Here is a 15,578-nt window from a genome sequence, read left to right on the forward strand (position 1 = left end):
TGCTGTTCCAGACATGAGGTTTGAAAAACCCTGTCAAGTCTAATCAGTATTTGCAACTGGATTGATTTCTGAAGGGGAAGGATTGCATGGAACTCACAAGTCTTTGAATTCTGTTGTGAGTCTCTAGTGCCAAGAGCACTGTGGACTGGTGACAGATGTTCTGGGTTGAAAAGATGAAGAAATACAAGGCCACGATTAGATCAACATCAGCAGGGGAGGCCGTGCGAGCGTGGTTCATAGTTCTTATCACTGAACATGTGTGGCATGTTTTGTAATTGGATCCATGGAAGAATATCAGCTGCAGGTTCACCATGACGCAAAGCACCATCTCAGCCTTCCCTTGACTGGTGCTGGTGCTCCTGCTCTGTTCTGTGGGCACCGGCGCTCATTATTCCAAGTACAAACACATCGGTGGGGTTGGGACAAGAACTGACATCGCTCTGTTTAGTGAGGCTTTCAGGACCCACATCACGCAGGGTGATGTAGTCCCCACCAACCAGCCACTGCTGCTGGTACTGACTGCAGACAAACTCATCTACTTGATCTCCTTAAACAAGGACAAAAAAGTACAGCAGTATTGCAACCCAGCAGGGGTGAGATGAGTGCACATCCAAGTGGGGAGACACACACTGCGTTGTGAGTGAGACAAACTGCATGAGGTGTCCTGATAAACCCACCAGGATTCAAGCCACTGGTTTATGGGCCTATGCACTCCGCCATTGCACACTATTTCTGAAACTGCCACTGGTCCTGTTCCAATTTGTGCCCCGACAAATGCCACCATGAATTGGCAATTGTCTCTTCCATAGATTATCTTTTTATGGAATTCATTTTTCTGATATTGCTTTATTTACGAGTAGTCTTTGGTCTGGCTCTAGGATGTTGCTCTTCCTCTTTGTGTTCCTGAGTACTGTTTTATTTCTTAGTGTGTTCCACAGGGGTCGCAGATATTGCATAGCTTGATGAACTTGTATCTTCAGCCTCTGGCTGTCTCTGTCTGGTAAAATGTGGCTCATTTATAAATGTGCACTGATAATACCCAGATACTTTACATATTTTGGAGGGAAATTGTCATCAGCATAAAGCAATTCTAATAATGCACATCTGGAATCTGGGACTGGATGTGTAGATATTGGTTAATGCTGAACATACATAATACTGCTATCGGGGAATTGGTGGAAGTGTTGACCTCTGGGGACATATTCTTCATATTTCTGATATAGGATGTATTGGGTATCTGGTATGTTTTGTGTTTTATGTAGTATTGAATTAGAGTGTAATAAGGTACTTCTATTTACTGAAGTGACACACTAGGCTGAACTATCACATTATTGTGCTATTGGGTGTTTTTTGAGTGCTGAGCCACTGTACCCAGGGCCAGACCAGCCGTAGCAGGCACAGTGCATTGTCCCGGTGGGCCAGAGGGGTGGGGGGCAGTTTTGTACCCATGAAGGCCGGGTTTGCAGCAGTGCTGCAATATTGGCCCCCTGTGACAAAAGTGGAAGCAGTGCTTCTTACTAGCACCCCCCTTACCCTGCTACCGGGGACCGTCGAGTAGCAATCTGCCAGGCCTGGTTGCTATTTCCAGTCCGGCTGTGAATTAGAAGCCTGTGGCTCCTCACCTTGGCTACCACTGAGAGTTATGTACGGAAGGGGTTGTACTTGGGACAATTTGCAGAGCCCAAGTAAGATGGACCAATGGACATTAGAATCAAATGACCCAATCCCATATGCGTTTTTGGAAATCAAATACTGTTCTGACATTTAAGTCCTGGTTTAAGATATGTTTGAAATGGCACGTTTGAGAAAATGATATATAAACTGAATGATAACCTGTCTCATTTTGACTCTATTTGGGGCCGTTTTATGGAAACGTAAAGCATATTTATGTTTTGAATTGTTACATTATTCGTATTATATTTTTTTTAAAGCTGTCTGCCTGAATGAACACAAACCATTATTGTTTATATAGATTCTATTTCTTAGTTATTTAATGTATCCATTCATGATTATTATTATTATTATATACGTTTTGTACAATTTTTGTTCCTGTAGTGTATATATATATATATATATATATATATATATATATATATATATATATATATATATATATATATTGTTTTATTGTTTATTGCCGTTATCTTCAAAATAAAATTGAAAAAATAATCGCAACGTTCCTGGTCTATGCCCATAGCACCCAACTGAAGGGAGCTCTGGCCTTATGAAGAGTGCTCTGCAAGGCTGGGAGGCGGACAGGCTGCTTGCATGGTTGCACTGTCTTATCGAAACTGGTCCTATCAATGCTGAAAGAACAGTCGTGTGGGCGCAGCACACAGTTTTTGCTTCTGCAGATAAATAATGCTTTTGAATACTATGGTAGATCCTGATATTACAGAATAAATATTTCATGAGAGTGTGCTCAGAGCTTTTTTAACAATCACATCTGGAACATTGCATCCTAAAACGAATTGTTTGCTTCCATTTTTAAAAAAAATATTTTCTTTGGGGGAGAACCATATCTCAGATTTACACGGAGATGGTTGGGCTCACTTGCAGCGCTTTTAATGTGCATTCGCACAGGGCAAGTTGTGGTATTACATTATTTTTATGAGTTGGTTACTTTTTACATCTTACCCTTCAATTCTAGAAGGATTACATCACAAAAAACAGCGTTTTACACATACACAAATAAATACCAAAGTGGGCGGTAGCGTGGTGTTCTTTCTGTAGACCGGAGGATGAACAGGTATAACAGTGGCAAGTGAATGTTCGGTTGTTCTTCTCCCGTGGACACTTTCTTCACCCACAACTGTTTGCTGTATGCCTCGCCTCCACCAGTGCGGTCACAAGGCCCTAACTTATCTTAACAACCCAATAGAATGCTGCAAATTCATTTAGAACCATAAACCAACTGGAGCATGCCAAAGACATGGCTTTCCAATTTGCAATTAAAACTGGCTTCCCGGAATAACATGCTATTAAGTTGCAAATGCAGGGTCGCGGAATGTTTACCCTGAACAAGCAACTTAAGGGTGTTCTGTTTCATCTTGGCAACGCCAAACACGGCTATTATTGTGGTCTGCAGTCTTTTATGATGCTGCCAGACTTGAGAGAGATATATTGTATTTTTTTTTATCAAATCCCCTTATTTCCTTGTGGAAAAGTGTATTGGTTCTGCATTAGAACACATAGGCGCAGGTTGTTGAGGTGTAATGGGTGCAGCAGTATCCCCAAAATAACCATGCTGGAGTTCAGAAGGGGAGTGGGTTATAAAGATACCTTTAACATTTGTTCAAACTTATCACATTTGTCAAATGTCAGGCTATGTCTTCTGACAAATTGCTGCTTGGTATATTAACATGGCCCTTGGTGTTTACTTTTCTTTCTCCTGACTGCAAAATGAGAGGATTTTGTAAAGTGAACTGCACCACAATCTTGCTGGGGTACAGAGAGTGAGTAGGAATAAGCTGAGGGGTAACAATTGTTCTCTGACACACAACAAAAGGTAAACACCTGTAAATGAACTGTACAAATATTTCAAAATATATCAATAGTTAAGTACAATTTTGTGTAATTCTGAAGTGTTATTGGAACAAATATTTTAATTTAATACAAGTCTAAGCACCTTACGTGGCGATGCACAAATGATAAATGATAAATATTTGCTGAAACTCAATTTTCCCACATCATCCTTTGTGCTCTACATAGTTTTTGTCAGTAAAACCGCATGTCTGTGCAAATATAGTGGTCATTTAATGAAAGGTATGCTCTCTGTAAATGACAGTGTGCTCCAAAATGCACCACCGGCTACATGCCACTCGCTTACCATGCTCCTGCTGAAAAGGTGTAGCCTAGTTGCTACACTTTGTGTGACGCTTAGATTTTCACGATCTATGACTTCAGTGATGTAACATTGATGGCAGCACCCACACCCTGAGCATTGTTCCAGCACCACTGATCTAGTCATTCATTAACATACGTGCCTCTTTTAGGTGGATGCACAGTACCTGCCTTCAGATGTACAGTAGAGGCCATTGCTAATAGGAATCTCCTCAGAGAGGTATTCTGTTGCCCAATATTTCCCCCTACTCATCAGCTTCCTTTCAAGTCCCCTGGCTCACTGAATTAACCATCTCACCTATATGTTGATAAGCCCCAATCTGTATCAGGTGGATGGCTTTCATTCCATTACCCAGTGCTTTATATAAGACATTCCTCGTATATATTACAATGCCTCTGCTGTCACAAATGCACTGAGAAGTGTTGTGTGAATCACAGAAATAAACTATCTGGCTCTCATTCCATAACTTTATTTCAAATTACTGGTACTTTCATTAAATACTTGCCTCCTGTACTATATAGACTTTAAACTAAATAAATACTGACTGTACACTTTTTTAGGCGATATTCAATATTTGCCAAACATGGCTGACCAAAGTGGGTCAGTGAAAGTGTGCTTGCTCCGGTTCATTCACAAGAGATGAATTAGTTATGCTATTCGGCACATCAATCCATGGATTCAACTTTTTATGATGGAGGGATACATTTCTTTCCCTTTTATCTTGCTAAATTTGATGGTTGTCTTTTTTTATTGTGATTGCTGGCACGTCTGCTGTTCTTTCCTGACCCTCAGCACTATCTTCGTGAAGATGAAGATATATTTCACTGTAGTCGAGGTATTGGCACTAATGTTCAGCAAGCAAAATGGAGTATTTGACCAAGATGAAGATGTTAATATATAACTAAGGACTCAAAAACACAAGCTCCTCAGTATGCCTGGTGATCAAGCATAAATCCAGGAGAGACAGTTCCAGGATGATTTTCAGGATATTACCAAAATTCACAAGCACATGAGTATAATCTGAAGGGGCATCATTTAGAAGCTAGTGCTTGTACTGAAAACGTTTCATGGATCTCGGTCTACCTGGCACATCCCGGCAGACAGACATAGTTGGAAAGAAAATATGTCTGCAGCAGAATTAGTTGTGGCCACACATGTTGTAGGAAAGGCATAGACACTTCAGCCTTGAGCACGGTCGACACAACCAGATTGATCAGGCACAATTTGACATCTATCCAATTTGTCCTCAGGGATTTATAAAATTAGCATATTCTACCAAGGACGGAGACACCCTCTTTAAATGTAATGCCAGATTGTAGAACCACCTTGAAAAGATATGTCAAGTCCTCCATTGCTGACAATGTTGATTTTGACCATTCATTAACCACCTCCTTCTGTAATTGATCAACGATGGAATAGCACACACAATATTTTCCCCAATTTTCCATGTTATTTCTACCAGTCATGAAATTATGTGCTCACTGATGGCATGAATTAAAATCCTTGAAATTTAGTGCATTGTAGTCAGACCCACCACAACATCCCACACTTTGAGGACATTATGATGATGACATACAGAGGTTGTTTCCTCATGTTGGTCATCTGAGAGTTTGGGCCAGGATGGATCAGCAATATACACTTCGATGATCGTAAGCAAAATAATAATGAGGTTGCCTAGGGAAGTAGTATTTGTAAATGTATGAGACATGCTTCACAAAATAGTGGCAGAATGAGGGTATGAGGGAATGCACTTCCATAGAACATTATCCAAGTTTTATCATAACAACAACATGTGCGTCTTTGGGGTTTGCATTCATTTGAGGAAGAGACCAATAAGCATTTACTGAAAAAAATTATATTTATTGCCTCGTGTGTTCACAACCCATCAATGTGGACTATATACACATTAAATGCTACAAAAACGTGAGCTAATTCAAAAAAGAATCTTTACAATATTCACATACGTTTTCCTTTTACATGTATGCATAAAATACATTTCCTTCTGTCAATTTGACTTCATAAACAACTTTAAGCATTTTGTAAATATTTAACCCAAAGCTAAATAAGGAGTTGTCTCGACAGCTGAGCAAAGCTGCATATGTCCAGAATTGGGTAGCGTTCACGTCACAGAGTGTGGAGTGCGAGAAGGGACCCTGAGGAGGGAGGGATAACTGAAGCCCCAAGATCCCAAACCGAGGGAACGCTGAGCTTGCAAAGGCGCTCACCGTGGCCCTTCTTCACATCGCCTGGAAGTGTGCAACACATTGACTTCCAGAGGAGCAGTCTAGGAAGAGAAAGTAGCATTGCACCAGTGCCTCCTCAGTAGTACATGTTCTTATCCCACCAACCTGCAAAGACCAGGAGAAAACACAGGTCAGGAAAAAGCAAGAATAAACAACATGTAAAAATCACAAAAACTTCAAATCATGGAGTTGATCTCAACAATCACATTCTCTGTTAATGATGTTGTCATCAGTAAAAATGCACGCATTTTCACAAGCAATGAAGACCATTATGGGTCCAGTTTCAGTTCAAGAAGGATCCTAAAAGCCTCATTCAAATGGCTATGGATGCTGGTGCTGTACTCCACCCCCGGTAAATGCCAACGCTTGAGTGCAGTTTACCCGGTTCACATTGTGACAGGTTTTTTTGCTTGCAAAACGTGAAGTGGACATTTTTATGAATAATTGGTGCATTTCACAAAACTTGAATATAAGAATTCGGCTACAAACTCCCACTTGCACCCAAATCTGGATAGAGCCGGCTTGTAGAACGAGGGTTTTTTTTAGGCTTAATAAATGAACTTTCTGGTTTGGCCCTTCAGGTTTGATGGATAACTTTCCAGCTAGTGTTCTTGATTGTCACTAATAAGAAGGGTGGAATATTGTGGGCCTTTAACCCAACAGTAGATAGATGAATCATTGTAGTAGGATACTGCCCCTTTCTCTACAGAGCCCGGAAACTGGTGTCGTTTAACGCAAGCCTTGGTGCATTTCTGAGGTGTATAAAACTTGCACATCACCAGCTCCTACCCTCCTGCCCCATGCATTTGCTATTTCATTTTACAGGTATTTTTGTTACTACAAATCCGACCACTATTTCATGTGAACAAACAAGAAATTAGAGATATTGCTACTTACTTCCTGGGTATCTCCTGATGAAAAGCTTTCGTATCTCATCATATACGAATATCAGAAATGCATAAGGGATTACTACGAACCAGTACTGGATCCTGTGAAAATAGAAAAGAGAATAATACAATTGTGAGCCTTTCCACAATTTTTGTCGTTCATAGGTCATTGGCTGGTGTCGCTCGCATGGCTCAGTCTTTGCTTAGCTTTTCTCATTGACTGAGCTATTGGCACTCAGTCCTCAATGATTCAATGCTGGACTCCTCTGTTTAGTTCTATTTTTAGTTATGCTTTCTTAGTGGTTTGGTGCTTGGTTCCCTATCACACTTGTCGGTCCTGGCTTCTAGCCTTAGTGCTAGTCTCCATTACCACTGGCTGAACACGTCACAATACTGTGATGTACGTAATGGCTGATTCCTGATTTGCCTTTACCCTTGAGATATACATTTGTTGTTACAAGCTCATTGCCAAATGCTGGTCCCACACTACTGTTCATCAGCCTTTGGATTACATAGAACACTGAACAGGACCTTGCAACCCATCATGCAATATCAAAGCCATAATTTATGTTCAAGTTCTCTCTCACTCACAAATTCATTATTTGACACACCGGGGCATATTTACAAGGAAATGTTGGAGCACAGAGCTGCGCCAAAAGCAGCGGCACGCTACAACATTAAAAAAAAAATGCAGAGATGCACTGTATTTACCACAATAAGGCGCACCCCTGTGTTTTCCCTAGCACTGGTGCTAACATTAGCTGCTTAGCACCTAAGCAGGCACCCTTACACCATACGACAATGGTGTTTGCGTTGCAGGGAATGATTGCTGATGTGCAAGAAGGTGCCTCTTCCTGCACATAAACAACCAATAATGTTGATTTGTTACTTCTATGTGTGCTGTATTCTGCAGCTCACATAGAAGTGTCAAATTGTCATTATTTAATGATTGTTTATGTGCAGGAAAGGACACCTTCCTTCAAATAAACAATAATTAATGGTGTTTGGCTCTTTCTATGTGTGCTGAAGAATGCAGCGCCCAAAGAAAAGCAAAAACGAGGAGAAATAAAAGTATTTCTCCTCGTTGCGCCATCCTAACGCCTGCTATTGTGTGGCATTAGTTTTTGGAGCTGCCTCTGATTTACATAGCCTTGTAAACCTGGGTCAGCATCAAAATGCAATGGGTGTTGCGATGGATTACCATTAGTCCACACTAAAAACACAGAGAATGAAAAATTAATTCACTGATGCATGCACTGTTCATAAGTGCAGATATGGTAACAAGGAAAGATGACATTCTATATTTTGTCTAGTAGAGAGAAAGACATGTAGCAGTACGCCACTACGTATATTTTTAAACAAGAAGCATCGTGCAGATGCCGAAACATGTTGGGTTTGTTTGGCTAAAGAAAAAAAACACCCTGGAACCATAAATGACGCTTCTTTAACTTTTTTCCTGGATGGAGTGCGTGTCGTGCAGAGTTTCTGCATTGTTGGTGAAACGTTATGTATGTATACATATCCTATATTGCCTACTGGCAGTCGCCAGTACTTAGTTATAGTTAGGACCTAGTTGATATAGGAAAAGTATTTTTTGACTTGCCCATAACTCTGGCGTTGTCAAGGTATCTTCTGGTTGTCATGGAAAGGGTAGGGGTGATCGGTGCAGTGGGGACTGAGAATTTGGGGCATGAAATAAGGTTGGGTTTGTAATGTTCATTCCCATAGGAACCTTTAGCTACACATACAGCCCAAACTGCTTACACCAAATTTGGCAAGGAGGTAGATGTTGGTTCAAGGAAGTGCCTTTTGCCTATTTGGTGTAAATCAGTTCAGTAGACTTTGAGAAATTTAAGCCAAAAAATATAGTGATATCTCTGGTTGCGGATATTTTGCCATGGTTTCGCGAGTAATCATGATTGCACGTGTCAACGGGAATGCTCTGATTGGCGGGACGGAACCTGAACAGAAAGTTGCGCCCACCATTTTGTTGATCGGGCATAGTTCCTGGGGCTGAAAATTTCTGAAAAAGATAACATAAGTGGTCAGAGTAGAGGTACTCTGACCCCATGTTTGACAAATGGGGATGTTAGTGACACAAGTTATGAGTTCAGAATAGAATTTTTTGATCGTGCGTAATATTCGTGACCCTGACGCAACCGCCAGCATGCCCCCCCCGTGTACCGTTGCAGGGACATTGCGGCTATCGCGAAGGCGTCTCAAAGATTGATAGGAATGTAAAACAATATTTAGCGAATCATTCATACGCACATTTATAGAGACATTGAGATGCTGATAACTGTTGTAATAGAGTTATTTATATAGTGAGCTATGTACGGTGATGGTTAGAATTGATGATATACTTATAATTTTTTTATGTGGTGGGGTTTATTGAATTCCTGCTTTCTGCTTTCCCTACGTAACTGTGTTGGTCATTGCGATCTCTGGGCACACCGCGAAAACAGAACAAAGGATTTAGAGATGGTTCTTCTAGAAATACACTAGAAAAACATGAGTTTGAAGTATACAGTAAACCCCTAGTGTGTAAAATACTGTAATATGTGTGCATATATGTGTTTTCACTTTATGGAAAAGGTGCGATCGTTGCAGTTAACGGCGATGTCGCGATGCCCTGAATAACTGCAAAAATGGTAAATAGGTCTGAAAGATGGTTTAGAAAGAAACTTAGTACAAAAATATGAGTTTAATGCTTTGAAAGAAGTATTTATATAGTAATATGTGTAGTGCAATGTTCAGAATGGATATTTTCACATATTATTTTTGTATATGTTGGTGGTCATTGAATGTCTACTTTTGTTTTCTATTTTTGATACGTGTTTGTGGGGATCACAACGCCTTCACGAAGAATGCCAAAAACAAAAAAAAACTTTAGAAAACAACATCACAATATTTTGGGTACTAGGGTGGCTCTGAAATGAGCTGTTGCATTGGTTAAGTGTATTTGGCTGCTACACATATGACCAGATGCAGAGTTACAAGTTACTTAGAAACATCCTGTTGGCTTCATCTGTAAAGTGCACTCTATCATTTCTATAAATTCCATGCATTTCAAAACACAGATTGTTGTTATAGATACAAGCGATGCGATGGTCTCTGAGGAATGCAGAAACAGTTTTATTAAAATGATTACTGGCTTTGTCAATCTGTGGACAGAATTGATTGGACCACTTCCATTTCTGTCTCTGGCATATGTTAGAGTACACCAAGACAGTGTGAGGGAAAAGCATCATCAATTCAGCAAGGGTATCCTTCATTAGGATCTCCAGTCCTACTCCAGTTAATGTGCCTAGGTCATTGCCACCACAGTGCACAATCATGAGATAGTTTACAGGGATGTTAAAGTTAGGAATTAGCATTTAAGAAACCTTAGCAATTCTCTGAAAAAATACAAGGGTTACAGGGCCATTATAGTTATGAAATAGATTTTTTTTTAAACCTAGAAATTCACTGAAAAAAACAAAGGTTACAAGGATGTTATAGTTAGGTTCAGATTTCACACACACAAAACCACAGAAATTCAGCAGTTGTAGCTAGTTGAGCTATAACTGGTGCCCCTGCAATGCACTCCTTATGAACCCACATATTACATCACTCATTACATGATCAGTGACATCACTAATGACATCTCTAATGTCATCCACAGAATCTCTGATGCACCCACTCATGCCCCAATTTAACCTTTCATACACCCACTCCAACTTTCACACTAGCCTTCCCAAAACCATTGACACACGCATATCAGTACTTACACACCCACACACTGATTCATAGGTCTACACACAAATCCACTCAGTTACCCATATAGTCACTCATACTCCAACTCACTCACTAATACAGCCACTGATGTACTCACTCATACACCCATACAGTCACTCACACACAGTCAGTCACTCATAGGGCTACTTACACACCTATTCACTCACCTATAGAGTCAATCACATAACCATTTACTTACCTATACAGTTACATACACACCCACTCATTTATTCACACAGATACTAACACAGATTCACTCACCAATACAGTCAATGACACAAGCACACACTCACCCATCCAGCCACTCTTGCAATAACTCAGTCACACATAGTCACTCATATACTCCAACACTCACCTATACTGCATTTCACATATGCAGTTACTCTCCCACATGCCACAGTGACACATCCATTCACTCACTGACACAGCCATACACACACTCACTCACATATATAGCCCCTTACACACACACTTACTAACTCATGCACTCATCCACACAGGCAGTTACACACCCCTCACCCACCCACACAGACATTGAGACATCCATAGGCCTACTCAGACAACCAATCACTCACCCATACAGAAACTTACATACCCACTCACACACCTCTACCACCACTTAGACACCAACTAACTGATAGATACAGACATTCACACAAGTCAGTCCCTCATGCATTCAGTCAGACATCTAATTACTCACTTATACAGTCAGTCAAGTGCCCACTGAATCATTCATACAGGCACTCATACACCCAGTGATTCATCAATGCACCTTGGTGTGTGTATATATATATATATATATATATATATATATATAGCAGTATGTCGGCTGACAACGTGAGGGACCGTGAATCGGCCGCATTGACCATGTTTACAGATAGCCTCCCCATACCAAACACTATACGGGGGAGAGCTAACGAGGAAGTGAATACTAGCAACAGCACACTTAAAGATGTTTTTAAAATACTGGAAAAGAAGTCGAGAAGTGAACAAGCCAAGTGGTGGGAGGCTAAATCTCTGAATGGATATATTGAAGTCAATCGTATACCAAGGGGCCTCCGTATAATGATGGCGCCCAGCTATGAGAGTCCAAATCCAGATCTTATGAGGGAATGGGCAGTGAGCAATTTGGATGCGTCACGGCGATTAGTACTTATACTAATTAAATATGCGGAGATTGACCGAGCGGCGTTACTAGCAGAGATAGCCACCCTGAATGAACAATTGGAAACCATGGGTACAAAGGAGGAAAAGGACAAATTAACCAACGAAATGGTGATACGCCTGAGAAAAGAAGAAAAAAAAGATAATGGAAAGAAAGGTATATAAATTTCAACGTGATAGAAATGATTATGATCTAGGACAAATCTTCACGTTCTCCAAGAAATATGATGCCCTTAGGGTCCCTGGTGATAAGAGTCAGAACAAAAATAAAAATAAAAATACCAGAAGAGCAAATGATAAAACGGACTCGTCGCTGACCGATCTGAGTTCAGGGGCATGTACGGAATCAGAATCGGATATGCGCGAGCATATACAGATGGCACAAAGTGATAGACCATCTCCCGGTAAAGAAATCAGTTTTTTAAACCGGGAAAGACTGCAGACCCTAAGGCCCCGAACGCAGAGAATTTACGGAGAAAACACAGAAATTTTCAAAGGAGGCAGAGGACGAGGAAGAGGCACTACCTTTGCAAACAGAAAGAGGGGCAAAGGCCAGTGGATAGCCAAGGATTGAAACTATCTATTGAAGAAGATAAGACCATTATGAATCTTACGTCATATGATCTGACAAAAGAGGATGAGGACATCCTGAAGTTAGGTCTATCCTTTGTCTCCCCATGTAATATGAATTATGCCAACACTAGAAATGATATTTACAAGGCAGTAAGAAAACTAAAACTGCGAAAATATTTTATCTTGAAGAGTAATACAGGCAAACCTACTTGTTATGCTCAGCCGCCCCCAACTGTGGGTTCATCGGAAACATCTTTGACGGCTGAACTCCTTGAACTGTGGGAAACAGATGGAATAGGCTACGAACAGCATGAAGGTAGTATATCTACAAGAGCCAAGACGCCCTTTAAGCCTCCATCTCTGTTCAATCCTATCATGCCACGTGATGCCATTGACATTTTCCATGAGAACACTACCTTACAGATAAAAAAACTTTACAAAAAAACGGCAACACAAAAAAAGAAGTACAATGAGCAATCGACAGACTATGAAGCACTTATGAGAAAAATAAAATCCAATAAGAATATTGTCATCAGACAAAGTGACAAAGGTGGGAACGTGGTCCTTATGACGCAAATTGACTATGAGAAAGAGGCCTACTCCCAATTGAATGATCGTCAATGTTATGAGAGGAGCAAAACTAGTGAACTCAAATCTAAACAACAAGAATATCATCTTAAATTGACCAAATGGAGAAACAAGAAACTGATTACTGAGGCTGAATTTAAATTCCTCAAAGTTGATTATCCTGTAACCCCGGTGATTTACTTTATCCCAAAGGTGCATAAAAATGAGGACAAACCCCCAGGCAGACCTATTATTTCTGCTGGGGGGGACTATTGGAAAAAACATCTGAATATATAGAATATTTTTTGCAGCCTCATGTTAGAAATCTTTTGTCCTATGTACAGGATACAGGCGATTTTCTTTACAAACTTCAACAGGTCACCTGGATGAGTGGTTTTTGGTTGTTAGCCCTTGATGTAACCGCACTATATACGAGCATAAGACACGAAGATGGTTTAATGGCAGTAGCACATTATCTAAATCAGGGTGAAAACCTAGATAATGATCACAACGACATGTTACTCCATATGCTTAGATATTGTTTAAACAACAATGTTTTTATGTTCAATAATCTACTTTACCGCCAACTTCAGGGAGTGGCTATGGGGGCCAGTTTTTCTCCAAGTTTTGCTTGTTTGCATATGGGCGCTTGGGAAGAACTGGTCCTCAGGGTCGAGCATAAAGAAATAGTAGATAAGTATGTGGTTACTTGGTATTGGTTCATTGACGATCTTTTTATTATTTGGAGGGGTAACGAGGAACAAGCAAAGGAGTTCATATCTAGTTTAAATGTGAATGATCTTAATCTTGCGTTTACTGCCAATATGAGCCAGACATCTGTAACATTTCTTGATACCGAAGTCTATATTAAGAACAATGCAATTGAAACTAGATTATTTCAAAAGAAAACAGCAGGCAATACTGTATTACTTTCGAGCAGTGCACATCCAGCACACCTAATAGCCAGCATCCCATATGGGGAGATGCTCCGAATTAGACGAGTCTGCAGTAACTCTCTAGATCTGGAAAATGCACAGCTGGCTAGCAAGATGAGATTCATTCAAAGAGGGTATTCCGGACGTAATATTGACAGTGCTCTATCAAAATCAATGACACACACAGGAGAGAAACTACTAAGTATCTATACTACCACGGCTCAAATTGAACTGGAAACCCAAGGTACTAACATAACCGATACCCCTCGAGATTTAGACAACACATTTAGAATCATAACAGGCTTCAGTAAGCAGCATAAAGACATCTGCAGGATGATCATCAATGAAATTGGCCCATAATTTTAAGTGATCCCATTATAGGGCCAAGAATGCCTACATGAATATCTTTAACATTCAGCAAGGCTATGTCAATGAGGGACCATTTAGTTGACACTAATCCGGAAGTAATTGAAAAATCTACCTGGCTTCAAACCAATACAGGCTTCTTTAGGTGTAAAACCTGTAAATCTTGAACACACGGGGTTAATACTAGGACATATCAAGATGGGTTCAGTAATACTGAGCATCAAATTAGTAAATTACTGACATGTAAAACAGAATATGCTATTTACATACTTGAATGTCCCTGTTCCCTCAGATATGTCGGCAGCACCAAATTGGCCGTACATAAACGTATATTGCAAAACCTAAGAGCCATATCTAACCAGGACAATACCTACCCTGTTGCGAGGCATTTCAAAGACCAACACCAGAGTGATAATCGTCTCCTCACATTTTTTGTGATTGACGCTGTCAATGCGAGCAGACGGGGGGGGTAACAGGGAGGCTAAACTCCGAAAATTAGAAACTCGCTATATTCTGCAGATGGATACCAAATGCCCTAATGGTCTAAACGTTACGGAGGATTTATACACCTGTCTACCATAGCTTAGTATTGTTTAAGCTGAAACAATATTTTCTTTTTTATACCCCAATTGAGTTCTAATATGTAGTTAGTTTTGATGCATCTGATTTTAGTAGATCTTAAATTTGTTATTCCAACATGGTTTGTTGTATAACTTATATTTTATGATGCACTTCCAGTGTATGAGTAGAATCTACATTTGTACTCTATCAGGCTTGATAGGAGATACCTCTATACGTTTTTAGCATGTTATATTTGATTGTTTTAATATATCAAATAATGCATTTTATAAACATACATATATTCGGTTCACTTGAACTGGAGAGCTCAGTGATCAGTCTAACAGGTGATATCTTGTGCTATTTAAGGTATAAAGAAAATATATGGTCAGCTCTGAACACATAGCCATTGAGCTTTAATGATTATTCTGAGTGTACCGTAGGATAATACTGTGAGAATGTCCACAACTATTTAGGGTAGTGCAACCTATATTCAAAACTTCTTTGTCAACTAGGAAACCCATATTATTATTTAATATTTTGATTTATACAGCACAGGGTGTAAGTCTCTTTTTTTCATTTTTCATTTGTTAATTTGCTTTCAGCACCCTTTCTTCCCTCGTCTCACATTAGGTGATTTTATATAAATTGGGCACTTTTCTGA

At 40.0% G+C, this 15,578-nt stretch overlaps 1 protein-coding gene across 1 annotated transcript in view; it reads right to left on the reverse strand.

The window, feature by feature from the left end:
- Positions 1–5,683: 5,683 nt before the first annotated feature.
- The window catches only part of ATP12A (ATPase H+/K+ transporting non-gastric alpha2 subunit), a 129,525-nt gene continuing 119,630 nt past the window's right edge, over positions 5,684–15,578 (reverse strand). Inside the window, exons 22-23 of the mRNA XM_085647250.1 lie at positions 6,985–7,076; positions 5,684–6,192 (exon numbers count right to left, since the gene is read on the reverse strand). Of these exons, the coding sequence (XP_085503376.1) occupies positions 6,164–6,192; positions 6,985–7,076 (121 nt within the window). The 3' untranslated portion in view covers positions 5,684–6,163. The remainder of the gene's footprint in view (positions 6,193–6,984; positions 7,077–15,578) is intronic.

The sequence above is a fragment of the Triturus cristatus genome, chromosome 3_2, assembly GCF_964204655.1.
Source record: "Triturus cristatus chromosome 3_2, aTriCri1.1, whole genome shotgun sequence".
In the NCBI taxonomy this organism is placed as follows: Eukaryota; Metazoa; Chordata; class Amphibia; order Caudata; family Salamandridae; genus Triturus; species Triturus cristatus.